The sequence below is a fragment of the Apostichopus japonicus genome, chromosome 3 (assembly GCF_037975245.1).
Source record: "Apostichopus japonicus isolate 1M-3 chromosome 3, ASM3797524v1, whole genome shotgun sequence".
NCBI lineage: Eukaryota > Metazoa > Echinodermata > Holothuroidea > Aspidochirotida > Stichopodidae > Apostichopus > Apostichopus japonicus.
Window position 1 is genome coordinate 26565979 of NC_092563.1, and position 27457 is coordinate 26593435.

Genomic DNA, 27457 nt, shown 5'->3' on the forward strand with positions numbered 1-27457 from the left:
ATTATTTATGATTTAAATGGCTTATTGATTACAGATATGTATTCCAGTCATCACGTACCATGTTGGAAGTAAATAAATGTGTATTGCCTTCATGCCTTGCTTTCATTTATATCATAGTGGGCTCGGTGCCTTTTAACAGCACTGACATTTGACAATTATAACTTGCTATTCCATATCATGGGAAACTTGCTTGTCTCCGACCACCAATTCTTAGCAGTTTCACGTAAGCATAAGGAATGTTAGTGATAGTGAGAAGCAAGTACTTTTAACATCAAATGAAAGTTAAATTGTTGTTAGTAATTAATGACACATTCCGTTATAAGAAGAAGTTGCACAAACATCTTCATACTAGTCTCATTGGCCAATGCCATTCAATCATTTTCTGTGCTTGTCGATTATTTTAATCTTTCGTCCAGCTTAGTTTGTAGGGTCATGTGCATTGCAAGAAGAATGTTTCTTGCATGAGCAGCTCATATAATTAATATCATTCTTATAATATTGTCTTATTTTATTTTTATTGTCTTATTTTATTTTAATTTTTTAATTTATTTTATTATTCATTATTTTTATTTGTTTATTATTATTATTTTTATGATAATATTGTTGCATAATAACCTGAAATACTTGTGCTTTATTACCTCATCCGACCAATATCTATGTTGACTAATGTAGCAGACTTTTGGTTTATATTTTGGGTATTATCAATTAAAGAGATTTGATTGGTAAGGGCTGTTAGACAATTAAAAGATCTTAGAACACATTTTACAATATTTGAGACTGAAGCGTTTGCCTGGAATTTTACTATAACTCATCTGGTTTCAATCCAGGTACCTTGGGATTCGACTGGGATCTTTAAGCAGAAACCATCGGAGACTAATACAAGAGTTAAAGATGAGGTAAGTATTACAAATTGAAAACATGAAAAGCAGCCATGACATACCCATATCCTGTCTTTCATCTTGTTTTACTATGGTGCAGGGGGTTGTGAAGCTGGGGGAGGTGACATAATTTAATTGAAAAGAAACAGTTTAAAACACATCTTTTGTCTTGTTTAATAAACAGTACAGTGGTAAGGTACAGTGAGAAAAACCTACTGCCTGGTGGATGTCAGCAGGTGCAATGATATTACAAAAATCTCTGATTAGTTGTTTGGAGCCTCAATGTTCTTCATTACACCTGAAAGTACATAGTGATAAAATGAAAAGTGCTACCTTAGAGAATTGGAAATTATGAAAGTTAGTAGCATAATGCATGCCTGACCATGAAGCACTCTTCCAAATTGTAAAGATCCAACCAAAGATACCGAAGGTTTAGCTTGGATCAACATTGGACATAATGGACAAGTCTCAATCAGGTTTACTCCTCTGATATGTAATTAACTTGCCCAAGTAACTGTTTTTGCAGAGTTTATTTATTACTTCTCTTCTTGTAACAATACCTTGGGTACGCCCTCGTTCTATCAGACGAAGAATCCAGCAGAGGCAGATGTTAACAGAGCAGTGGATGCCTTTGAAAAGACTGGAAAAATACCATCTACCGTCCTCCAAGCCATGTAAGTATGGAGCAGTACTAGTGGTTTTTGGACTAGTGGTATCCTGGCTTAGTTTTCTGTACTAGCACTCACCCCCTCACAGATGCGTAATCATGCTCTGACATTTTGGGAAATTTAATATAGACTCGAGGACTTGAGGACTCATGGTACTCATGCTTGTAATGTAGTACTGAATACAAGTATGTGGTATCATTAATGACTTAAATTGATATAGCCATTACAAAGCTTGTCAGCTAATGTAAGTAAATGTTGCCAAGACATTTTATCACCCAGTGGTATGTTTCTATCATTTCTCTTTCTTGTTTCTTTCACATAAGAACCCACAATATCTCCTTCCATCCTCCACCCACCACCTCCCCCCCCCCCGGCCCCCACGGAAAAAAAAAATAGTAAAAGAACTGTTTGGTATGCTATTCAAAGCTTAATAATCAGGGGGGGGATGCGTCAAAAAAATACCGCAAGAAATGTGACAAAAGTATTAAAAACATCAACTTCCTGTTCTTTGCTGCCACTGCTCTCTCGTATCATAGTTACCTTTATATTATTGGCAATTGCAAGTATCTGTGTCAATATTCTTTTTCTTAATTCTTCCCGTAGCATGTTTAGAAGAAAATACTTTCATTCGTATTTCTTACCGACGTTACTTGCACCAAGAATGGTGAGTCACTGTAGCTTTATATTAACCTTACAATTCATGAAATAAAAATGCTTGTTGTAAAACAGTGCCAGAAATTAAGAACTCCATGTACTGTAGCTGTGTGGTGTACTCTTTTGATTCTGTCTGTAGAAATAATAATATTTGACAAAACTAGTCGACAACCTGATGACACTTGATGCTCTGTACTACAATGTCCTAATCAATCAATATTTATTATCACATAGTAGTCTGCAAACTGAATTAACTTGATGATTTGTACCACAATGTCCTAATCAATCAATATTTATCATAACATATTAGTCCTCAACCCAAAGACACTGTATGTTCTGTACCACAATGTTCTAATCAGTCAATATTTATTATTACATAGTAGTCTGCAAACTGAATTAACTTTATGTTTTGTACCACGTTGTACCCATCAATCAACTATATTATATAAAAGCTGCATTTTGTGTTCAACTCTTTAAATCACTGTTATCCATTTACAATGATATTTCTCCTCAGCTTCCTGATATTCCTGACAGTAAGATGAAGTTTATCATGGCTCTCAATCAGTGAGTTTCTGTTTACCAGTAGTTATTTTCATCTGTGTTTATATTTATGTATATATCTGATGCATTCATTAACAACAGACAAATGTGATATATATATATATATATATATATATATATATATATATATATATATATACATAAATAATATCTGATTATTACATTTCTGTCTCCTTACATTTTCAACCAATTGAAATTTCCTAAAAGTTTGTTTTTCTATTAGTTAACACTGAATGAACACATTCATAAGATACGGTCCTGCTAAAACTGCCCTTGCGCTTGGTCCACCTTAAATCTCTCCATTGTAAAATTTAGGATAATGTGCAAAATGAACCCACTAGGTATTAAAATATGTAATGTATTCAGTATGTTAAACAAAGTAAAAAAAAAAAACTTTAAAGAAAGCTTAATTTTTTTTATTATGGCAAGATCAAAGAGTTTCCTTTTCAATGAACTAGCTCATACTGAATTAATTTATTTGTTATTTATCTGCATATCCATAGTTTTGCGTTACCTTGTCTCTTATTTATTTCTTTGTTTCCTCTCTGATTCACATGCTGATATCCTTTCTTGATTGTCAGCTACTTTCCGTCTTTCTCTTTGGAAGTTCATTTAAATTTTACTGTTAATACTTTGACCGACTCCCAGCATCTTTTCCACTGTGTTTTGTTATTGTTGTTTTTTTATGTCAGGGCAAACAAAATTCCATCAGAGAAGTTCCTCGAGTATGAACAGAGATGTGGAGAGATGCTCAACGAATTACTGGAAGGTAAGTCGGACGAAATATACAGTCACTGATTGGTGCATTTAAGTATTATGGTGTGTTTGAGGTACCAGAAGAGAGGTATTAAGAAAACCTGAAACTATAATTGTCAGGAACTCAACATTATGTAGTCACATAGATTTCACAAAAACTATGTCAAAAATCATTGCTAATTACACAAAATATTTGCATATTGCATAATAATTATTCTTATTGATTATTGACTATTCTTATTGATATTAGAATTCTTTCTTCCTTCGATTTCCTTCATGTCCCGCTTTCAAAGCCCTTGCACTGACAGTACAAGCAGGATGAATAATATGTTTTTATTCAGATAAAGGTTCAGAAGAACTGTTCATACTGTCAGTACAAGTGCTTTAGAAGCATGATATGAGAAGACAGTATAGAGTGGTACTAGCATTCAAACTTGTGCCAAATGGCTGCAATAAATCATTTTATACTAGATGTTCATAAAGTACTTAACATTCAAGGTTTTCTGTGTTCTGCCAAAAAAAGACAATAAGCTGATTTAATTTTCTACCATTTTAAAGCAGTTTGTAACTATAAACAAAAGTTTCTGCACATCAAGAAACATGGCAAAAGGAGTATAAAAGACAGGCATTATTTAACCCAAGTCATATTCCGTGGTCTAATGCTATAAACTTTCTCTCTTTTTATTGTCAATTCTCAGAGGCTTTCTCTGAGGAGGTCATGGAGGTTATTTTGGAGCCATTGGATGCCCTTAAAGCTGATATCAGTAAACTGGCAGTGATTGTAGCAACAGGAGATTGTCAAGGTGAGAAAACAAACCTAAACAAACTAGAGGTTAATGGAGCCATAGTGGGTTGCCAAGAACTCTTGAGTACTCGACCCTTCTAGTTATGGAAGGAGAATGCCCCATATATCATTTGACAGGGTGTAAGTTAGGCCCTTCCTTTCTAAAGTGCGACCACTAAAGTGCCTGTTTAATTCGCATTTAAGGACACAAGGAGGAGCTGACTGGTTTGCTATTATGTAATAACGTCTTAATATGATAATCAGATTTTCTTTCATATGACAAATGCTATGATCAAATAAATAGATTTGGCAGCAAGGAAACCTACAATCTAAAGAGGTTTTGGGTTTAGGCCCTCACCTGACAAGCAAACGAATGCTGGTTTTTGCATCCAAGACTTATCAAAGTTTAAATTGTTTTCAGGTTAAAGTCATTATAATGTAAACTTGTTAACAAGACTCCCATCTGGTGTCTGCTGTGAAGTGCAAAGATACAATTCATGGAGCTGTCCTGTTTCTATGAGCGCTTTAATGCAATTGAGTACTAAAAACGATTTAGCTGTATATACTAGTTCTTGCAAGTGAACTTACACAGTGCAGAACATAGGAACTAGAGAAGCAAACACAACATAACTGCCTGTCTACAGAGAGACATAAAGTGATTAATATCTTTCTGTTCTCTACAGATGATTTGAGACGTCAGTTATCAGTGATGGCAGATTCTTTGAAGATGATGCTTAGAAGTGCCGAGGGAGAAACATATCAGAGTGTAGTGGACTTGGAGCAAGTTGTGATCGATAAACAATTAACAGAGGTTAATATCTTGGTTTTTGTACCTTAGTTTATATCTTAACATAACAATATGTATTCTATTTTACACCTTGATAGCTAGTAATGCATGGTCAATCAAGGCAAGTCTTGTATTTGCTGAAAGCTGCAGCACTCATGGACTCAGTTTCTTGTCTTCAATGCTATGGCTTGTATTCGGTTTTCTTTGTATGGTCTAACAAAAGAAATTTAAAAAAAGACAAAGGAAACAAAATCACCTCAGCAAAGATTGTTTGTGGATCCAAAACCTTCGCATCATTCAAATTACATGGTTTCAACATCTGCGATGTGAATGACTAAACCTCCCCTCCCCATCCTCCTCCCCCTCCCCCCACACACACACACACTCCAGCCTCCAGCCTCTCTCATCTTTACTATTCACTTTCACATGCGTTCTGTCTGAATCCCCTTTCCTTCCTGTTCTCCTCCATTAATAATTACCCCCCTGTCCCCCCCCTCAACACCCCTATTATTTTATCTCCACAGCTCGTAATCCTTTCATAACTCTTTCCTTTTATCTTACCTCTCCTTTATTGTTTCCATTTTTACTCTACTCATTGCTCATCTTAACTGACTGTCCATCTGTGTCTCTTAATGTGCTCTCAGTTTTTTTATTTTATTATAAAGTTAGCCTCTGATGAATGTCCTACTAGAAACATGGAAACGTCAGGCATCTAACTTTCACAGAGAGAAAAAAAAAACAATGTTAGTGTCTGCAGTTACATTAGAGATGTTTTGTGAAATAAACCCACTATGTGAATATTAAGCCATTAATCCCTCTTACGATCTTTCCTTGTTTGTATTAGATTGTTGATGTACTGCTTGGCAGTTTCTCAGAAGAAGCATCAGATGGTGACACTGCTAGAGGTCAAAGGTCACATCACTGGTTGGATTCCTTTGTCACAATGCTCTCTGGACATCCAGCTCTCCATGTGGCATTATTCAAGAGATTGTGGATGATGCAAAGGGTAAATAAAATGAAAATTTAACTATGATCAGTTTTGTGAAATTCTTAATAGTTTTGCTAGTATTTCATATAAAAAAGGTTCATTAATATTACCTGGAAATATGAATGGTGAATATTAGTCACTCATGCACTGAATTCAAGCAGTGGTTTGTAGCCAGCCTCAAAGATATTTTTATCACAGAGGTGTTTTAATTGCCTAATATATACTCAAGCTGTAAGATATATTTCTACTTTCGTGAACAGAAAAACAGAATCAGAAAGATTACAAATTTATTTGTTACAGATAAAGAACAGACTTAGAAATTGTGAGAAACCAAAAAGCGTAAGAACGGAATTCAGAGAAGAAATACTGAAATACAGTTCTTGTGCAAGTGCTTGAATGAAAGAACAGAAAAAATAGAAATAAGGTTAGAAGAAAAGACAAAAACACACATAATCAGTGTCTGTGAATAATTTGAAATGTTAGAACCTAAGCAATTACGTTTTCGTAATTTTAGGGAGACAAAGTTTTTTGCAGACACTTATATCCTTCCAAGGTAGATTGTTTAGTCTCCCTCAGGCTGGTAATATGCAATATATTGATGAAACCGAAAAGAGTTTGGTCACAAAGTGATTGTAATTTAATCAATCTTGGACTATTCCAGGCCATTTTTAAGCATACGAACATGATTTGCAAAACTGCTTTTCTTTGCAGCAGAATCTACATAGTTCATCAAAAGTATAGATGCCATTCAAACCAAACATGAAGGCTGATATGTTAACTAGATAATATCCCAAAGTTCAAAACAAAGAATTTTGTTCAAAAAGTGAAAAATGTGCCATACTCATAGGGTTGCACCTGGCCATCAGGTTTGTAGCATTGCATTATGGGATCATCCCCAGTATTCTCCTAGAAACACAATATTTCATTTGTGAGAAATGTGTAATATTAAAGTTAAGCCACTTTCTACCTTCAAAATATATATATTTTGTTTTCCGTTTTCTTTCCTTGTGTCTAGGATAACCACAGCAATGCTATCAGTATGGTTGGTTTTGGTAGTCTTTTTGCTTACCTTCACTACCACAGGGGTCTCTTCCCAAAGGTCAAAGTTCCACAAATTGTAAGTAATCATCACATCAGCCAATCAGTGATGACGAAAGCTATTTGTCATTGATCTTCTCTTGCATCTTATCAGCTCATTGCAGGCACGTGGTAGAAATAGACGATCCTCATACCATGTACTGGATTGTACGTTCTCTGATGCGAGATACTGCAGTGTAGTTTTGTACCATGTACTGGATTCTATGTTCTCTCAATGCGAGATAGTGCAGTGTAGTATCTTACTAGGAACTGGAATGTATCTTCTGTGATGTGAGAGATACTGCAGTGTAGTTTTGTACCATGTACTGGATTGTATGTTCTGCCAATGCAAGATACTGCAGTGTAGTTTCGTACCATGGACTGGATTCTATGTTCTCTCAATGCTAGATACTGCAGTGTAGTATCTTACTATGTACTGGAATGTATCTTCTGTGATGTGAGATACTGCAGTGTAGTTTCGTACCATGTACTGGATTCTATGTTCTCTCAATGCTAGATACTGCAGTGTAGTATCTTACTATGTACTGGATTGTATCTTCTGTGATGTGAGATACTGCAGTGTAGTTTCGTACCATGTACTGGATTGTACTTTCTCTGATGCAATTCTTAATTTAAACACTATGTGCTGCGATGCACTCTGCTGACAATAAAACTACATTAATTTAATATCAATAACACAGGATAAGGTAGAAGGGTGTTCTTGTAGTACCTGAGAATGTAGAACAAAAGGTGTATTGTTATACTTGTTAAGGTTGAACAAAAGGTGTTATTGTTATATCCGAGAAGGTGTTATTCACTGTCAATTCTTTGTTTTTGTTTACATTGCTAGACTGGACAGCGCACATTATTAGAGCTTGTGTCTGAATTACATCCGTGCTCAACAGCTGACGAGATGGCTTCAAGCCTCAGGTATATCATTAGTTAGTTAATATACTTAACAGTGATTTCTAGCCTACCACATACTTTCCTGGATCAGCTAATATGTATGCTCAGGTGGTTTGACATAACCTTGGGTTTACATGTATGACATGAGGGGTTTACATAATGCTATCATGCATATGTTCATATAATGTTTATGAGTAACTTAATTTATCTTTTTACCATTAATTCTACAATATTTATTCAATTAGTGTGTCATGAATTTTGAGGTCAAAGGTTACCTGAGATTGATTGAGGTCATATTGAGTCCAGTTGTGACTATTCATATGAACCTCTGTACTATTGGTGATCTAGTTCAAAGGCATTGAAGACTCGCCCCAAACCATGTGCCACGCTCTGAAAAAGTTAACTTCTGTTGCTTGCAAGTGAAGTTTTTCTCTTGTCGCTACAAAATGCAGACAGTAATGAAACGTGATACCTTGCTATCTTTAGCTGAACCTTAGATGTCCATCGCTGTATCGTTTGTATACTGTGCTGTGGGTATTGACCGCAGCTGTATTTACTGACTGTACACTAGTGTCTAATTACCGACAGTAGCAAGCTGTGTGTGTATTTTCTGGGATCGATGGTGGTGTCTAACACTTCTGTTACACCTCATTCGAAACTAGGTCAGATTACCGGCATTAGACGTTTCTTTTTGCGCGAGTCTTCACACCCTTAAAATGAATCTCATCATGTGAACCTCTGTACCATTGGTGATCTAGTTTAAACAATCTCATCATTTCTTGCTGATTCCATATTCAGATTTCTCTTTGGAGCTATAGAAGGATTTATCACTATGAGAGACTGTACCAACATCACTGTGGTTGATATGATACCTTCAGCAGTGGTTCAAAGGGTGAGTCAAATTTATAGCACAGTATGCAGTTTGCCTAAATTAAAACAACCTGTGTAGAAGTTTCATCAAGGAAATGAGGGCGGAACCAGAAGTGGTAACAGTTTAGAAATTACTCTTTCCCAGGGGAGATCAGATCATTGAGTAGTGGGGAGCAAATTGAGGACAAGATAATGAACAATAGCTTCTGAGAGATCCAAGAAAAATAAAATTATATATATGTATATTTATGTATATGGACAGGTGATTCGCAATGGGATACAGTAAAATGAAGCCATAATTTTCAGTTCTGAGACAGGTAGCATAGGAAGTTATATATTTAAACATTCAAGATATGCTTCCATAGTTATGTCAAAATGTTTGCCAGTGGGATATGGTAAATGAAAAGATCTGTGACGGAATATGTACGAGTTGGCCTTGACAAAGACTAATCAGTGGATACCAACAGCCCAACAATCACATATAACAATTCATGGTATTGTTATGACTGATGCTTTGGCCGGTCAGTGAGTGTGTGGGCGAGAGAGGGGTGGGAAGAAAGGTGTGTTGGGAATATACTCCTGAAGAGGGTTTGTTCTATCCTTGAAAGAATATAATGAACACTAAGGAATGCTGAGGACAGAGAAAAAAATAATTTATTTTCTGTTATTGATATAATTTGTTTTTAATTCACATTTTTTCGTTAGTAATTATCTTCAACCCATTTTTCTAATACTGTCCCTTTGTTTAACAGCTCTGCTACCTGATTGGACGGTTCAAAAGTTGCAGTGGATGGAAACGGACCCAGTTGATCAAAGGTCAGAGTTAATTTCATCATAAATATAAGCATTTTGATAGTGAATAATTCAAAACATTTAATAGTTAGTTTCATACCATTTTGTAAAGTTTATAGGTAACAGTAAAGAACTACTTCATAAACTTAACAAACTTGCAATGTTTCTTCCATATAAATGTAACCACGGTTCAAACGTTAATGGTGAAGCTAAATTTCCAAGCTCAAGTTTACACAACTTGGTCATTTATGAATCAAGCAAATTATGCACTTGGCTTTTCCTATCACAAAGAACGGTTAATATTGTGGTCACCTTTGAATGAACAAAACTGATAGTTGATGTTAATTGTCTCAGATAATGTCATTTTGTGTGTGTTCCTCACATGCTTTGTCTTAATAAATTAGCTATTCTTTTTGAAGCAGATTTACAATGTTACTTATAAAAAAAATTCTTCTTTTCTTCTGGTCCAGATGGTGAATTTTCAAAAGTTCTCACTTTGTTCAATTCAACATCATTTGGTGCAATGGTTGAATCCAAAGGGAAGGTAACACTTAGCAATCATCTTTTCTTTTCTTTTTTTCACTTTGACTTTTCAAATTAAGTTAACATTCTCTTGTTTGGCAAATCTTTGCTTGCAAAAATGTGAGCAGATTTAGGTAAAGTTTTGATATGAATAAAAGCTGTAAGATAAAATGTCCTACATTTTGTAGACAATCATGATCTTGAATGTGAAATAGAATTCTTATTCCTGGAAATGACTGGGCTCCCCTTACACATTTCATTTTAAATTTAGTCTGATTGATTGATCGATCGATTGGTTATATGATACTACCAAATATGATACTACCTACTTCGCAGGGTCAAAAATCACGCATAGTTTGCAACTAGCACTTTAATGATCATTTACAACCACCTTATTACAAACCTCTGTACAGAAGGTTGCCACAAATTGCATTCTGGTTGACCATTTTGCCATTAAGTCATATATCCAAACTGTTTTATCTAAACAGCTTAACATTCATCAATGGGCAACGTGGGAGCTAGATGTTACGCCACACTTGGATTTATTGTCAGACGCTGAAAGGTGAGAATTCATCGTTATGATCTCATTCTCATGTGTAACTGCCTTTAAATATTTTCTGAGAGATTTTCCATGACTACAGTGGACCAGCTGACCTTCAAAATTAATTAATTACCTTATATGTTATGCATAAACATTAACCCAGGCGCAAGTTTACCTACCTTGGAATTCCTGTTTGTGTGGTCCTTGTTTAACCCTACAGCTACCAGTTCAAGCCGGGTTTTTTTTTTTGGCTCTTTATTTTGTTTTCGGTACAAATTTTATTGCTCCAGCTCAAAAGGGCTGTCCCAATATGAAATGCATTATGAATAAAAACCTGAATTATTTAATAGAACAATAATTTCACTTAAGCTTTTAATTTCCTAGTTTTAATGCAGTTTAAATAAATTGATATCATATAGGCCAGAAAATGCTTTCATAGAAGAAAAGATGTTTATAAGCAATTATTAAATGTTTGACAATGATGAAATACACAATTTTTTTTATTTTACATCTCAGACACAACTACCACCATCTTATTATGTTTAGTGAGTTTCTGCCCCAACTGAAAGAAACAACAGAAAACATCTACTGGTCAGCAGGGAGAATCATCCTCAATGCCATTTTGGATTTGAACAAAGAGCAATATTTGGACACAACACCAAACAAACTGGATGTTAAATTGACCAGTCAAAGAGACTTGGTTCTTCTAGTTTCTGTAAGTATAACTACATCATGCCCAGGGGTGCCTCTTCCCCTCCCCCACCCGCCAGCCTTCTTTTGGACATTTACTAGAAGCATAATTTTGAATGCAACAATAAGTATCGCAGTGGAGAATTTAACTTGTTTCATGAGGGCATTCCTTAATACTTTGTACCAATGGTTTCTATATGCACTGGTATTTTGGTAGTAATTCCAGTATTAACCAATGACTAAGTATTAAATCCATCAGGTGAAAAACAACAATGGTGTTATTTGTTACAGAGGATACAATTTTGTTTTGGTTCATTACAAGAGGAGTTCATTGGACATAAAGTGGAACTTGTTTCAATCCAATCATGAAATTTCACAAGTAGATAAATAATTCAAATCTTATTTAATCAAGAAAGAGAAATCATTGTAAACTTTCTGTTTTTGTACAGGAGTTGTTATCGGCAATGCCACCTCAGGCTGACACAAGAAGCAACAAAGTCTTCCTCTTGGGTTTAATAGAGGAGAGATGCGATGCATTGAGGGCAGGCTTGAACGCAGAATCGGTCACATCGGCTACTGAAAGAGAGATGGAATCTTTTATCAGGTGAGAGAATTATGTGTTTATGAAGCTCTTAAGAGTTGAGTGTGTCATGTCATATACTGAGGAATGTTCATTGCTACTAAAATCCATTTGTTTTCTGTTTCATTTTATTTTGATCTGTCTGTTAGAATCCTGTTGTGTCTTCCTCCGGCTTTCGTTATCTCCAACCACCACTCACAACCCCCTTCTGAACACCTTCTTGAACATCTGGCTCAGTTTTTGGAAAATCATGTGAGTCTTTAGTCTTTTGGCATTTCTGTAAATTAAAATCAAGTGTCCAATTTAAAAAAATTAAATATCATGGCAAATATTTCTGTCAAATATTGGGTATCCTCTTGTGGTCACACTTATAAGGTTTTATAATTATTCATGTTATCTTGTTGGGTGTTATCACCATTGCTTCTCTGCAAGTGAGGCTGTGAGTAGCTATTAATGCTTGATATCAAATTTTAAGACATACACAAGCCTCCCTCAAATTTGGGCTATTTCCTGGCTAAATGCCAGTCCATTTTATTGTTTGCTACTAGAAAAAAAAGGTTCTTTAATTTTTCTGCCTGTTGACATTAAGAACATTAACAAGTAATAATTGTCTGTTAACAATTGTCAGTCAAAATATCTGCACGATTTCTGTTCCTAACATGAGCCCTGTCTTCTTTATTGAGCTGCTCTCAAAAGCCAGTATAGTAAACTGATCTTGCAAGTTAGGAAAATGCAGTGAGAAATGATTTTAGACAGTAGAACTTTTTAAGCACTCACACTTGGCTGAAGTGGCTAACATTATGAACTTGTAGGCCTACAGTTTATACAAGATCTCTTTGACATGAAATTCGGTAAAAGTCTTAACTATGAATGGAACTAAGTTTCTGATAACTAGACTTCTGTCAGAAATTAACACATTTAATGAGAAATGTGTGGTTTTACTGTCAAAGTAAGAAAGCAGAAACAGATATTGGATTCGAACCATTGATCACTTCAATCTTGAACCTTTGTATAACTTTCCAGTCTGTTTTCTATAAATTATTCTCTTAAAACTAAATATAATGAATTCATAAGAAGAGAATTTCACACAGTTTTAACTTTACTTAGCATGTTTAATGCTCACATGACCTTTGCTCCATACATTGACCTATAAAGGATACATATTTACAAGCCTGAATTTGTATTGTACATTAGATAGGAGATAATATCTTGAAGTTTTGGCTTTTGACATTGTCCATTCTCGGATCTGTCAGAAGACTCGCAAGGCTAGCTTAGCAGTAACACAGCTATGTCATTTGATACATGTTGTCCTTACAATTCCTGCCTTCTATTAATAAATCATGTATTAATAAATCATGTATTAATAAATCCTGTTTTCATAAATCCCTGTATTCATAAATCCTGTAATCATAAATCCTATATTCATAAATCCTGTATTCAGAAATCCCTGTCTTTATAAATCCTATATTCATAAATCCCTGTATCCATAAATCCTGCATTCATAAATCCTGTATTCATAAATCCTGTATTCGTAAAACTAATTCCTGTTATGACCGTCTCAGCTTGTGTGTCTAGTATTAATGTAGCTCCATTAAACTGTACATTACCACTGAAGATGTAACAGAAGTATACCCTCCCTGGTTCGTTTTGTCAACAGAGACAAGATTTAATGGATGAACCAACAGTCCTGCGATTCTTGATCACAGTTCACATTTTCAAAGTAAGAAACCATTTTTAGGTTAACTTTATTTCCTGATGAAATGTATCACACAGTCATTGTTACTGTAACTGCCATGACAAAGTTTAATGGCAGGAGAAGAGAGGGGAGGAAAAAAAGTTAGTTGTTTAAATTTGTTTTAACATTTTGCTCTTAATTAAGTTTGATTAATTAATTAGTTGATGTTTATGCATTAATTAATGTTCATGCATCAGTATTGCTATGTCCAATTTGGGGAGATACCCTTATCCCCTCTCCCACCCACCGTCCCTCCCTCCCTCCCTCCCTCCCCCACGCTCCCTTCCCTTGAACAAGATTAAAGTAGAATTCAGGAAATGCTATAATCCTTTTCCATTCTCCTAGCACTATGTTGGCATCAGAAACTTTTCTTTGTCAAAATAGTTAAAGGGATTTTATTAATATGAATTAAGGATGAAATGATAATTCACATATTTCATTGTTTGTTTTGATGTTTTTTATTCTCAACAAAAGGCTTTTTTGATGGTGCCCGATTCTATCTCATCCTTGGACACAATGTTGGAGAGGATCTTTCACCTCTCTCCATTACTTCAGATATCATTTATGGTAAATAATTCAAACAAAAAAGAAATAAACTATTTGTTCTTCATTGTAGTTCTTCAGTTATAATTAACCTCCATTGCTGCTGTCTGTAGATGGTTTTTGTCTGTCTGTGTGTTTGTGAGTATGTGTGTCTGTGTAAATTCAGACTATTAAGCGCAAGGAAGACAAACTGTATTTTCAATATCGTTAATTCGAGTAGAGTTGGCATGAACAGAAATCTAATCCTTTCAAATTTTTTTCGTATTAAGTGAAAGATATCTCGTTTATAGTAATTGCTGCTTTCACAGATCAACAGGCATCAATGAACAAGTTACAACTTTTTCTTCCACATTTGAAGGTTCACTGGTCTCAGATGAAGGCCTTTGTCATGAAGGATACTTGGAGGTCAAAGGTCATGAAGGATTTCCATGTAGTACAGGAGTGGGCCAAAGATCCCAAATCGCAGTTACAACCTTTATCAAGTACTCTGAATCACAGTTTACTGCAATCGTCTGCTGTTTTTGCTAACATTTATCAGACTTCTCCCATTCTGTCAGAAGAATTGCTGGATTCTTTTCGTCATAATTCTGAAACACAGGTAAAGTAACTTTTGACTCCGAAATTGTAACGTGACCCCTATTTCCTTAGTTAACTCTTTGGTTATCTCTACATAATATATATCGGATGCTAAAGACATTTGATTATCCGCCCTGAGCTTCACTGAACTCTAAGGTTAATCTGACATTTAAGCTATACATAATATATCGATCAAACTGTGGCCCATCCAACAGAGAACAGCAACCAAAACTGTCGCTGGGTGTCTCACAAAAAACACAATCTAATCAGAATACTGTAGAAGTCCTATATAGACGAGAGTTTGAATTAGAATTGGCTGTGTGGCGTGGCTTTTGACCTTATGAGTCATGTGTTTGGCTTGAGCAGGATTGAAACAGTGTCTCCAACATTACCAGTCCCTTGCTCTACTTAAGGAGCTACAGTATGCAGCGGTTAGTTGGTGGCAATCCTTATGTAACCGTTCTTTGCTGGGGACGACCGTCAGAATCCACAGTGCTTTGTGTACCGTTTAACCAGCAATCACACCACAGTTTCATGTTGTTCAGTCATAAAGCAACAGGTTAGGGATTTCAAGAGAATATTGGAACTTTCAATTAAGATTCATAATTCATAAATCAAGAATGGGTAACTGACGCTCAGATTATTTATATATTAATGCCCAATCAGTTCCCCACTATTGTCTCATTTCCAGCATCAAAACAACAACATTAACATAATCTTAGGATGGCTATTGGCCTGAGGTTGCATACTTTCTTAGTATTCCTCTGTTATCTCCATTAAATGATGATCATACTCACATCAAATTATTAATTTTTCCATTGGCTATACTTTACATCTTTCCAACTACTTCATATTGCTCCGACAGCTGATCAATCATTGCAATGTCTGACAGAGGGAGGTATAAATGAGGAATTACTTAGCATTAAGTTGGTCCTGAAGAAACATCCCATTAAAGGCATTGAAGACTCGCCCCAAACCACGTGGTGCACTCTGAAAAAGTTAACTTCCTGTTGCTTGCAAGTGACGTTTTGTTTGTGTCGCTAGAAAGTGCAGACAGTAATGAAACATGATACATTGTTATCTTTATCTGGACCTGAGATGTCCACGCTGCTATGTACACTGTGCTGTGGGTATTGACCGTAGCCGTATGTATTGACTGTACACTAGTGTCTAATTATCGACGGTAGCTAGCTGTGTATATTTTCTGGGATCGATGGTGGTGTCTAACACTTCTGTTTCATCTCATTCGAAACTAGGTCAGATTACCGGCATGAGACGTTTCTTTGTGCGCAAGTCTTCATACCCTTTAAAGAGATATACTCTCTATCAAAACAGGAAAAGTAATTTTACAACATCCACAACAGTTGAATTGGAGACTGTCCTTACTTTTGGCCAAACGTTTGTTATGAGTGGTCAAAGTTGCTACCCACAAATCTTATCTGGTTCTGCTTGGCTAATAGCACCTTAGATGATTCTAGTTTCAGGTCGCACATGTAATTTTGCTTTTTGTAAAGTAAAAAGTTTCTTTCTGACCTCTAACTCCCTTCATTTATCAGGTTTCTCAGACATTTGCAGAGTTTCTAGTGAGTCAATCTGCCTGGCATATTCTTCATCAAACTGAGCACAACATTTACTTTACAATGCTAGTGGCCATTCTTCAGCTGGACTCTACCATTTTGCTGCAGGTTTTCTCAGGTACTATGTTGTTTATTGTATGCTATGCTAGGATTTGCAGTCATTATTCCCAGGACTGGAGCCCTGTTATCTTTACATAGTATATTAACTATCATACCCATCCTCCACTGCAAGGATCAATATTGTGTTTCAATTTACTTGTTTCTTTCCTTTAAACTAAACTTATCCAAATATCTTATGTCACATCCCCCCCCCCAAAAAAATGTATAAATATAAAATTATTCTTTAAAAAATGCAAACAAAAAAGGACACCTTGTTTTCATGTACTTAATTCATCTCTCCTCTGTAAACTTGTGAGTTGATAAACCTTTCCAATGTGTCTTTGATGAAACCCTGATAGCATTTGAACATTTGGTCAACTTTAGCAGGGTCATTCTGGAATCTTTATTTTTCTGACTATAAAAGTGTTTTTTCTTTCTTTTTTGTCTCTTTTAGATAATTCTTCTTTGAAAGATAAAGTTCTCCATCCATCATCTGTCTCTCTGTTTCCAGTCGTTTTCTTCAGGTAAAGATGTAGAAATGGGACAATGTCTTGCTGCTGTTAGAGAGTTATATGTAGTATTAGTTCTTGAGAGATGACAATGACAGTCTCAACTTATTGTAAAGTAAAGTGGATGCCTGTCAACTATCAGATTTACTAGAAAATTCAATCAAGTTATGTTCTGTAGGGTGGAGTTGTCCAAAAAGAGAGGGGGTGGGGTGCAGTTAGCCCCAGTTAATGACATAAGGTTCAGGCCCAAACCTGTTATATATTAGTGTGATGTTGACTAAGTGTATTTGTTTGTTATTGTTTGTTTATCATTTATTTCGTGCATTACGTTTGTTGTGACATAAATGCAACAAAATTAAGAGAGTTGTTTCCATTCAAAAGTTTTTGAAAGCAGATGAAGGTATAATTGTAACCAGTTCTTCAAATGTGATATAATCTAGTATAATACTTTATAATATTGAAAGATATTGCAGTATAGTTGATCTAGTGGATATGGTAGAAAGTGGATTAGCATTGTACAGTTTTTTTGTTTAAGACTTGCTGTTTTTCTTATTGTTATCTACTTTGCAGAATATTTGAAGAATATCGTGGATCTGATTGGTTAAAGTGTCTCCCTTCCGAGTCATTCCTTGCCACTGCCATCAAATGCCACATCAACCAGAAGAAACTCTACCTTGATTCAGACCTGTTTCTTCTGCAATCACCAAGAGAAACATCACAAGCTGCTGAGGTGGGGAGATTTGTCTTTACATTGTCATTGTCTAATTTATTATCGTTATCATTCTGTGAAAAAGTGAGTAACTTGAATCATAAATTTTACAAATGGTTTGTTGGATTGATTATGCCTTGCCAAACCATAAACATTTTTTATTGTTATTGATGGTTTTTATTTAGGTTGGTATGTATTTGTATGCGTGTACGTGTGTTATATGCATGTATGGATGTATGCGTGTTTGTATGTAGGCCTATGTACGTACCCGTGTATGTACATGCAGGTGTGTGTATAGGTTTGTATGCATGTATGTAAAACTTGGTTTGTAACCATTACAACTCACAAGTAAATCTTTATCTTGGCTGGAATGGTCTATGTTGACAAGCATTTTGAGGCATTCCCTAATCTGCACAATTTAATTCTGGTAGTGGGGGAGGGGGGCATTTTGATTTTGGAGCAATCCCTAAGCTGCACATTTTATTTCTGGTGGTGAGGGGGGGAAGGAATGCCGGGGGGACTGGACCTCCATGCTTATCGTATACTCACCTATACTTATAGTTCCCTAATTGGGAAAATTGTAGAAAACGTTTGAGACTTTTAATATATCCCTTTCTGCTATAATAATTTGAGTAGATTTAATATTTACATTTTCTTTTTTTTCAGCTTTTGTCAGTGGAATATCTGTCCAATTGCAATCACATGATGGAGACAATCATCAGCCAATCATCTCACCCAGCCATAGAAAGCTTGCCGGATAATCTGGTCAGGAGATGTTCATCTGAAGTACAGTCCTATATAAGAAGACACCAAGCATCAACGTAGAAGTAGCTGTATTGAAAAATATAATACTGAAACCCCAGAGTCTTTCTGTAAAAGAAAATGTGGACAAACACTGGTTTTCCTTTGGAAACATAAAAGAAATGGCAGCTGTGGTGATTCAAACTGTTTGTAATGACTCTTTTGGTAGGGCTGTTGGTAAACTGAAAATTTATATTATTCAGTTTAAATAGTTTGGTTCAGTATTTTCCAAAAGAAAGTACTACTCAAAGGTTTGCTGAATTATTAAAATTTATGGTAATTTCATTTCTAAATGTATCCTCTCCACGTGTTTTTCCCATGAATTTTGATGTATAGTTGGTGCATCCTGAAAACTGACATAATGGTGTTTTCTTTCCATTTTGATGCACTAACAGGAATGTATAGAGTAAGAATGACACACGATATTAAACATGATGAAATTTGTTTCTTACAAAGAACAAAATACTTTTGTTTGATTGTTTTTGTGCTTTTGTTTTCTGTTTTTTACTTGAGTACATTCTTTAACTTCAGATTGACAACAAAGAAAACGGATAAAGGTTAAACCATTTGTAATCATTATTGGTTCCTTAAAGATATATCTGCATATTATTCCAGAAAGGTGGATATGTTGCCATGAACCAACCATACATTAGAGGCAGTGAGAATCAGATTGGGCCCCAGGGATGTCTATAGTGCTCCCACTTGTTGGACTGTTTTACTTGAATAAGTTATGATGAGACTTTATTAGGCTGTAGCCCCTCCTGACACCACTGCACCCTCCCCTCTCATCAGCCTGATCACATATCTTGATGTGATGAGACTGTCTTTAGCTTACATCTCATGGCGGGTGGTATTTTGAAACTTTGGGCACATAAGGTTATCTTGCTTGGCATGACCATGGTCTGACCCACAACCATCCAGATTCTGTACTTTATGGATTTTAAAGTTCGGACCTAGGGTTTGTTTTCTCACCTCAGCCCAGAGTGAATGTGAAGGAGTGAGAGCCAGTGGGAGAGGTACCCATCTCCAGAGTGGCACATGAAATATAGTGTGGTTGAAGGGATTGTATGACTTATAGTGTGGTTAAAAGGATCATATGACTTGTTGAAGGGATCATATGACATTAAGTGTGGTTGAAGGGATTATATGACATAAAGTGGTAGAAGGGATCATATGTGTTGGTTTTGCATCATTCATTGAGTTTCAATGTTTCAGCATATCATCTAAGTTCAGAAAGATTTTCTGACAACCACGAATGTTTCAGTAACTTATCTTCTTTAATTTTTTATTTCATTTCTGTAGCAATAAGCATCCTGATTTTAACTTCAGTAGTTTAAAAATTGTTTTCATCCCTATACTCAAATTTCCTTCATTTTATCATATTTGTGCAACCCCATGACAATTTCTGATGACAAGACAGTGGCAACGTAGCAGTGTCTTCAAATTGTGGAGGTGGACGGTCCTGTGGAGTGTGTGGCTTGGTCCACTCCCCTAACCCTATCATCTCTCTGGTAGTATTAAGTGTTGGAGAAAGATTCACGTTTTCAATCAAAAACTTTGTGAAAAGCTCATCGTTTCTAGAACGGACCAGTTACTGGAGGATTACAAGAAACCAGACAAAGTGAAGACATCTCCCTTGGTTGAATGAAACACTTAGCAGCAAATTCAGGTGGGTTCACCTTATGATGAGGAATTAAGGTTGCTCAATGGTGGCTGTGCTATTTTTTATTTCCCAACTCCTGGCAAAAGTCCAAGTGATCATTAAGACTGTTTACTTGCAGGTACTACTTTGGACAAATATCAATTATTGAACCTAAATGTCCATACTCTGCCATTCCGTGTGCTAGTCTGCATACAGCCATGGCCCTCTAGTTTTCCCGCTAGCTAATATTAAGTGTAAACAAAAACTTTTTATCGACTTATTTCAAAATCATTCTAACATTGAAGACCTCTGAAATATGTGAAAGACACTATAAGGTACATACATGTATGATACATTTGAATTTGAAATCAAACCAATAATCCTGCTGAAAGTTAAGTTGTCCTACATGTGTTTTGTTTATGTTTTATAGTTTGTTTGATTTCTTACTTTTCTAGGGAAATTAATGTGGTCATCATAATTAACCACCTAAAAAAAAAGATGACAAGTTTTACTATAAGTTTCAATTCAAGTACATTTCTGTTTCTGTTGTTCAACTTATAAGAATGTGAGCTCAATATAGTTGTCTCATCAATGGTTGTTCAAAATGAATCTTGCAACTCCTCAGTTTTTTCTTTCTTTTTGGAGCAGGTTACTAGCTTCCTTCTACATTATATCTTGTCAGATTGCCATTTACACCGTAAGAAGTAAGAACACAAGTCCTTACTCTGCAGAACCCAGCAAAAGCCACAAGGAACATCTTCCACGGGAACTTTTGTTTGGAGAAAATGGAACATTTCCCAATGGCAAAAGCCACAATCAAAGCCATGATAAACTGACAAGAGGACCAATGCTCAACACTGCATTGGATGTTTGCATTGGTTTTCAAGGTAAGTTCACCTCTCTAAACCATTAAATGAACACTGAAAAAATATACTCATGAGAATTGCAAATCATTTTTTTAAGCTCTGCTAGAGATATGTCTCTATGAGGTAACAGTTATAGCCAATATAAATGGTGGTTGTGTTTGAGTGAGGAGGGGGCAGTATTCTGGAAAATTATGCTGGAATATACATATATTTTTACATTTACCACAAATACAAATTAATATGGCTTCCCTTCAAGTTAACTTAATTATTTAGTATGGGTAGTCCTCATAAATTATTTTATTGTTTTATACTGTTTAATAGTATTTTAGAGTTATGGGTGATAGGCATTGTCTCTTTTTGTGATGTGTATATACCGTGATAAAATATGTTAAATATTAATTAATAGAAAAACTGTAGCAGAGACAACGCTCAATAAAGTTAAACATGTGGGCTGAGGGTTTTACCGTTTTATTTCGCACACATGGAGTGACTGAACCACGGTGAAAAAATATCAAAACTAACATAATAAACAAACATTGGGCAAAACTCACAAATATCATTCATAATATATTACTGAATAAGATTTCACATCATAAATAATGCACAAAGGAAGAAACAACAATTTGTAAAAATGAAAACACACGAAAATCAAAGAGTAAATCAAAAACAATTACAGCCTTAACAATAACAACGCTCAACTTTAAGATGGTTGCCGGGCAAAACTACCAGCACAACTGCACTAACAGCAACATACTGTAAAGGGGCATTCAGGGTTTACAGCTTCTTTCTGAACTTGAATGTACAGAATACCAACAAAATATTAACCTCTGGAGAACTACTCTTCAAAGACAATACTTTAACTTAAGATACCCTTACAAATAAGCAAAACAACAAATACACTAAAAGGCAATGAAGACCAGAGGCACAAGCATATATATAGCAAAAGCACATTAAATGCAAATTCCTTAAATATGATGATCAACACTTGAGTAAACAATAAAGATACTTAACGGTTATCCTTCAAAATAAAACATACAGCGTACTTAAAACATACTACTACAGATTTTGCAACCAGAGCACAAGCAACACTCTGAACCAGCAGAGGAATGAAGCATGCTACTCACACTGTACATATACAGAGAAGAGAGGTGGGTGTAAAAAGCCACACCTTAAACACCATTGGGCTAGGGCGCAGTGAACTTTACCCGTCCTCAACCCAATGGAAATTACCCTTGCAACTACGCTAAGGAAAACACATGGACAACATGAATACTCCATATTCAAGTTAACAAATGATTACTACAGAACAGGCGAATTTAACACAATACTGCTCAAACACCTCAATACCCACAGGAAAAAACAGTGTTACATTAGCTGCAATTCGTTACCTAGGCCAATAAGCCATTACTTGTACAACCGCCGCAAGCCCTAAGTACCCTCTTGACCAAGGGCATTCTCTTAATGACCCAAACATCCCTTATTATACTTAGCACCAACTTAACATCAACATGGGTAATACTATGTACATCGATCTTTACCAATAGACTCAGCACTGCAGTTAGCACTACTGTAGGTTTTCTCCCTGACATTATACAAAGATGTTTACTGAAACAGAACCAGTAATCACCTGGCAACAACTTTTCACAGAACTGCTTTGTTTATTTATTCTTTAAGTTTCTCAATGGAGGCACCGCAACATTAAGGTTATCATTTTCCTAATTTTTTATCGGTTATCATATATTAATAATAATTAGTAATATGTTATAATAAATCCTAATTACCCACTGAAGTGGCTAAAGTTCTATCCAATACATACATCTGACTTCAGGCACCTGCACTCTGTTGTCAAGTTTCTTATTTATTTTGTTTTTGTGTCTCTTAAAACTGCTCAGAGGTCCTCATGCTTCCCGAGCATTATGATTTCCAAGGACCAATGTTTAGCAAGAAACTAACAAGACCCCTTAGTGTTTGATTTCTCTTACATCTGTTTTAAAGGAGTGGTACATCTGTTAGCTGTTACTGTTAGCGCCCTCAATTACAGTACCCTTGTGGTATCACTAGTTCGAACTTTCACCACTTTGACTTTCAGCTTCGACCACTCAACACGACGAGCTACCAACGACGTTAATCGCCTACATTAATCGCCTTATATTTACTTTCGATCAGATAATTCTTATCAACTTGAGAAACATTCCTTTCCGACCGCTAGAGATGTATTTTATTGGAACCACATTCCTTTATTTCGTCACATAAACTTTTCGTATTTTTGTGAAGGATCTAAACATACTTTTAATTATGGATGGATCCTGTATTTTCTATTAAGTTATTTCGCAACGGACCGACCCAGTGGACTGGAGTTATTTTTGCTGTGCTAGACAAACTGGTGAGTAATAATTTCGCTTTAATTTGTTACCACCAAACATCCCCTAACGAATGAGTTCTCACTATAATGTTTTACTTTTGTTTTATAAGACCTATTATCAATCAGTGGTTGATATTTACATCCCTTCCGAAAGTAAAGACAGTAACACATCCAGTTTCAATTTATTTTTGGAGAAGAGAATGTGGATAGTGATTCATCAGAATATGACAATGATGGTCCTTTGGTAAGAAAGCCTGTCCACTCAGTTACAGCATGGAGGTAAAACTGTTTTACCTCCATGGTTACAGTAACATTATCCTGGATGTGCAGTACTGTCCATTACTAAGGAAGATTTTATAGTAACATGTATTGTTCCAACGCTTCCTTTATGGAATAAACATGGAATATTTTTATAATTCAAATTATTGGAAAAAAAAGGCACTAGTAGGGAGTAGAAAGAGCTTGCTTTTTAAAGTTAGCCCAAATATGGAAGTTCTCTCTGCATTATGAGGTACGTTTCTATGTTCAGATTGTTATGGTTATTACCATATCAAATACTCTGGTTTCACAGAAATTGTCAGCTACAGTCTGATAACACCCAAAAATCATCCATACATGTGCAGGAGGGAAGGGCACTTCTACCCTCTAAAGGAAGTATTTCTGGACCATTTAAAACAGTTATGGACAGTATGGTTCCTGATGGGATCACGTTGATTGCCAAAACAAACATTGACATTTTGGACGTGGGCCAAAAGGAATTTGACAAAAGTAATTCTTCTAAGAGAGGAGACTTTACCCTAGCGCATCAGAAAATGAGAAAGATTGCCAACTGTTCAAAGTCACAAGAGACTGGCATAACAAAGTAATTGCAGCAGCTGATCTTGTTACACTCTGGGCCTTTAATACTACCCTTAGTGGTGCACCTTGTATTTCCGGGTACAACAAAGAGTCACAAGAACTGCCCATTATTCTAATGCAGGCTATATGTTTGGATTTTGCAGTAAAGGATCTAGCAATTGCTGAAAGAGCAAGGTACATAAAAGAAGATAGCAGAGATGAGGCTGCAAAAGTGGATGAATTTTTGAAATTAATCCAATAGCTCAGTTATCCCATCTGGCCTCTTTTGTTTTCACTTATGATTCTTTCTGAATTGTAGGAATACCTGTGCTACCAGATTTTGTGTTTGAGACTATCACGTTACATGAATTATGTAAGTAGTTGTAAAACTAACTAAATGGGCATTTATTGTAATTCATAAAGTAAGGGTTTGTTTTCAATGCTGTTATTTCTTGCTTCTAATTTATTCATTATTATACCATATTTCCATCTTTATTCAAGAATCCATTGTGCTATCTTGTGACAGATGACGCAAGTGTATACCCAGAGGATGGCACACCTGGTGATGCAGACGATGACCAAACAGCTCAAGTCAATGATACTGTAGAGAGTAATCAGCCATTTGTCTTCACGACACATGGAGGGACAACCCGAAGATGTGACAAATACTCCTACTGTCTAGTTTGTGAAGTAAGACAAACAAAGTTGTTGCATCATATTAGAAGTGCTCACCCCGAAGAAAATGAAGTAGCAAGAGCAATTTATTTTGAAGAATGTAACCAAAGGCAAGAGGCTGACAAAATTTGGGCCAAAATCAGAAATCTTGGTAACCACAACCATAATAAAGAAGTGCATCAAGGTCAATGTTATGACCTTGTTGTTAGGCCCAAATATGGAAGTTTTCGGAATTTCCATCTTTATTCAAGAATCCATTGTGCTATCTTGTGACTGATGACGCAATTGTATACCCAGAGGAAGGCACACATGGTGATGCAGACGATGACCAAACAGCTAAAGTCAATGATACTGTAGAGAGTAAACAGCCTTTAGCCTTCACGACACTTGAAGGGACAACCCGTAGATGGGACAAATACTCCTACTGTCTATTTTGTGAAGTAAGACAATGAGTTGTTGCATCGTAGTAGAAGTGCTCACCCCAAAGAAAATGAAGTTGCAAGAGTAATTCATCTTGAAGAATGTAACCAAAGGCAAGAGGCTGTTAAAAATTTGGACCAAAATCAAGAATCTTGCTAACCAAAACCATAATAAGGAAGTACATCAAGGTCAATGTTATGACCTTATTGTTAAAAAGAGGCCCAAATATGAAAGTTATGTCTGCATTATGAGGTATGTTCTTTGTTCAGATTGTTATGGTTATAACCACACCAAAATACTCTGGTTTCACAGAAAGGATCGTCAGCTACAGTCTGATAACACCCAAAATCATCCATATATGTGAAGAAGGGAAGGCCACTTCTACCCTCTGAAAGAAAGATTTCTGGACCATTTAAAACCGTTATGGACAATATGGTTCCTGATGGGATCACATTGATTGCCAAAACAAACATTGACATTTTGGAAGTGGGCCAAAAGGAATTGGACAAAAGGAATTCTTCTAAGAGAGGAGAAACATTGCCAACTGTTCAAAGTCACAAGAGATTGGCATAACAAAGTAAGTGCAGCAGCTGATCTTGTTACTCTCTGGGCCTTTAATACTACCTTGAATGGTGCACGTTGTCTATCTGGAAACAACGAAGAGACAAAAGAACATGCCCATTATTTGAATGCTCCACGTTTGTGCTTTGTAGTACATTAAAGAAGGTAGCAGAGATAAGGCTGCAGAGGTGGATGATTTTTTTAAACTAAAAGATGGTGAGTGGAGGGCAAAGATTACAGCAACAGCTTTGCGTCAACGAGGAGAACAAACATAGAAGACGCCGAGAATTCTCCCTCTCACCTCAGATTGTGTGAAGTTTAATAAACTCCTACATGAATAGGAGAAAGACGTTAAAAGAACAATATTAAAACCAATGTCATGAATGTAGACTTCTACGAGAACTTAGCAAAGGTAGCAATGATACAAACTGTCTTTCTAATAGACAACGTTTGAGGGAAGTTGAAATGATTACCGTTGAGGATTACTGTACTTAGAGCAACAAGCAAGAAGCATCCAGTTCAAGATAAGATCCTCCAATCAGGCAGTACCAAGAGGCTGGTTGCCAGAGCCAGTCTACTGTAGAGTACCAAATATTAAGTCCAAAGCAGATGTTTGACTGGGATGATCAAAACATATCAGGGATAACGTTCTTCTTTGTCAGCAATGTTGAGGTTCCGGCAAATGCAGAGAAGTACAGACTAGTTGATAGGTTCTCATCATCAAACACTATAGCAGGAACACGATCTCATCACAGTTTTATACCAATTGATGGTGGAAAGATTGAGATGCGGCTACTCTCCAATGACCACCACTGCAACACTGTGCCCATTAGAGACCATGCAGATGAGAGAGAATCCAATTCAAGTATTCTACCTCAGGCTGACCTGAAAGAGTACCAACCCGGGCGTTATGTCATCGCATGCATGTACGACAATGAGTGGTACATTGGTACTGTAGTGGAACGTGCAGAGGAAGAAAATTATGTCTTTGTGAAGTTCATGAAACGAACTAAGCCCTCCAATGCACTCTCACCACAAAGCACCCACATTGATTGTTGGATACCATTCCAAGATATCATTTGTGTCATCGGTGCTCCAGAGTTACAGGGACATGGTGGCCGCCAGTTCACTCTTCCTAATGTAGACTTAAAGCCATTCAAGCCAAACTGCAAGCATTCATTAAGTAAAACAAATTGAAGTGTGCTAACTTGTATATGAACATCCAAGTGTGGTAAGAATTGTATGGACATTGAAGCATTTGAATGACATTCCTTATACTCCCAGGACAGGCCTCCTGAGAGTTGCAACGGTACCAATGATATAAATATGCAATATGCAAGAGGACGTTAATGATGTGATTACATGTCATTAACTTAACCTAACACAATTTGTTATGTTACTTTTTGATTTAGCTGACTGAAACAATGATACAGTGATCATATCACCAGAGGTTGATATTCACATCCCTTCCGTAAGTGAAGACTGTAACAG

At 36.0% G+C, this 27457-nt stretch overlaps 1 protein-coding gene across 2 annotated transcripts in view; it reads left to right on the plus strand.

Annotated features, from left to right (window-relative positions):
• Window positions 1–20273, plus strand: part of LOC139965676 (Fanconi anemia group A protein homolog) — a 31486-nt gene extending 11213 nt beyond the window's left edge. Inside the window, exons 13-36 of one of the 2 annotated variants that reach the window (XM_071968286.1) lie at window positions 828–896; window positions 1464–1552; window positions 2150–2210; window positions 2715–2764; window positions 3454–3530; window positions 4216–4320; window positions 4985–5112; window positions 5933–6094; window positions 7092–7193; window positions 8004–8083; window positions 8858–8951; window positions 9682–9745; window positions 10192–10265; window positions 10732–10805; window positions 11301–11499; window positions 11924–12078; window positions 12204–12306; window positions 13712–13774; window positions 14264–14356; window positions 14691–14930; window positions 16465–16603; window positions 17039–17108; window positions 17664–17823; window positions 18469–20273. In XM_071968286.1, coding sequence (XP_071824387.1) covers window positions 828–896; window positions 1464–1552; window positions 2150–2210; window positions 2715–2764; window positions 3454–3530; window positions 4216–4320; window positions 4985–5112; window positions 5933–6094; window positions 7092–7193; window positions 8004–8083; window positions 8858–8951; window positions 9682–9745; window positions 10192–10265; window positions 10732–10805; window positions 11301–11499; window positions 11924–12078; window positions 12204–12306; window positions 13712–13774; window positions 14264–14356; window positions 14691–14930; window positions 16465–16603; window positions 17039–17108; window positions 17664–17823; window positions 18469–18627 — 2610 coding nt within the window. In that variant the 3' untranslated portion in view covers window positions 18628–20273. The remainder of the gene's footprint in view (window positions 1–827; window positions 897–1463; window positions 1553–2149; window positions 2211–2714; window positions 2765–3453; window positions 3531–4215; window positions 4321–4984; window positions 5113–5932; window positions 6095–7091; window positions 7194–8003; window positions 8084–8857; window positions 8952–9681; window positions 9746–10191; window positions 10266–10731; window positions 10806–11300; window positions 11500–11923; window positions 12079–12203; window positions 12307–13711; window positions 13775–14263; window positions 14357–14690; window positions 14931–16464; window positions 16604–17038; window positions 17109–17663; window positions 17824–18468) is intronic. The other variant, XM_071968287.1, reaches the window with a different exon arrangement.
• Window positions 20274–27457: the final 7184 nt, after the last annotated feature.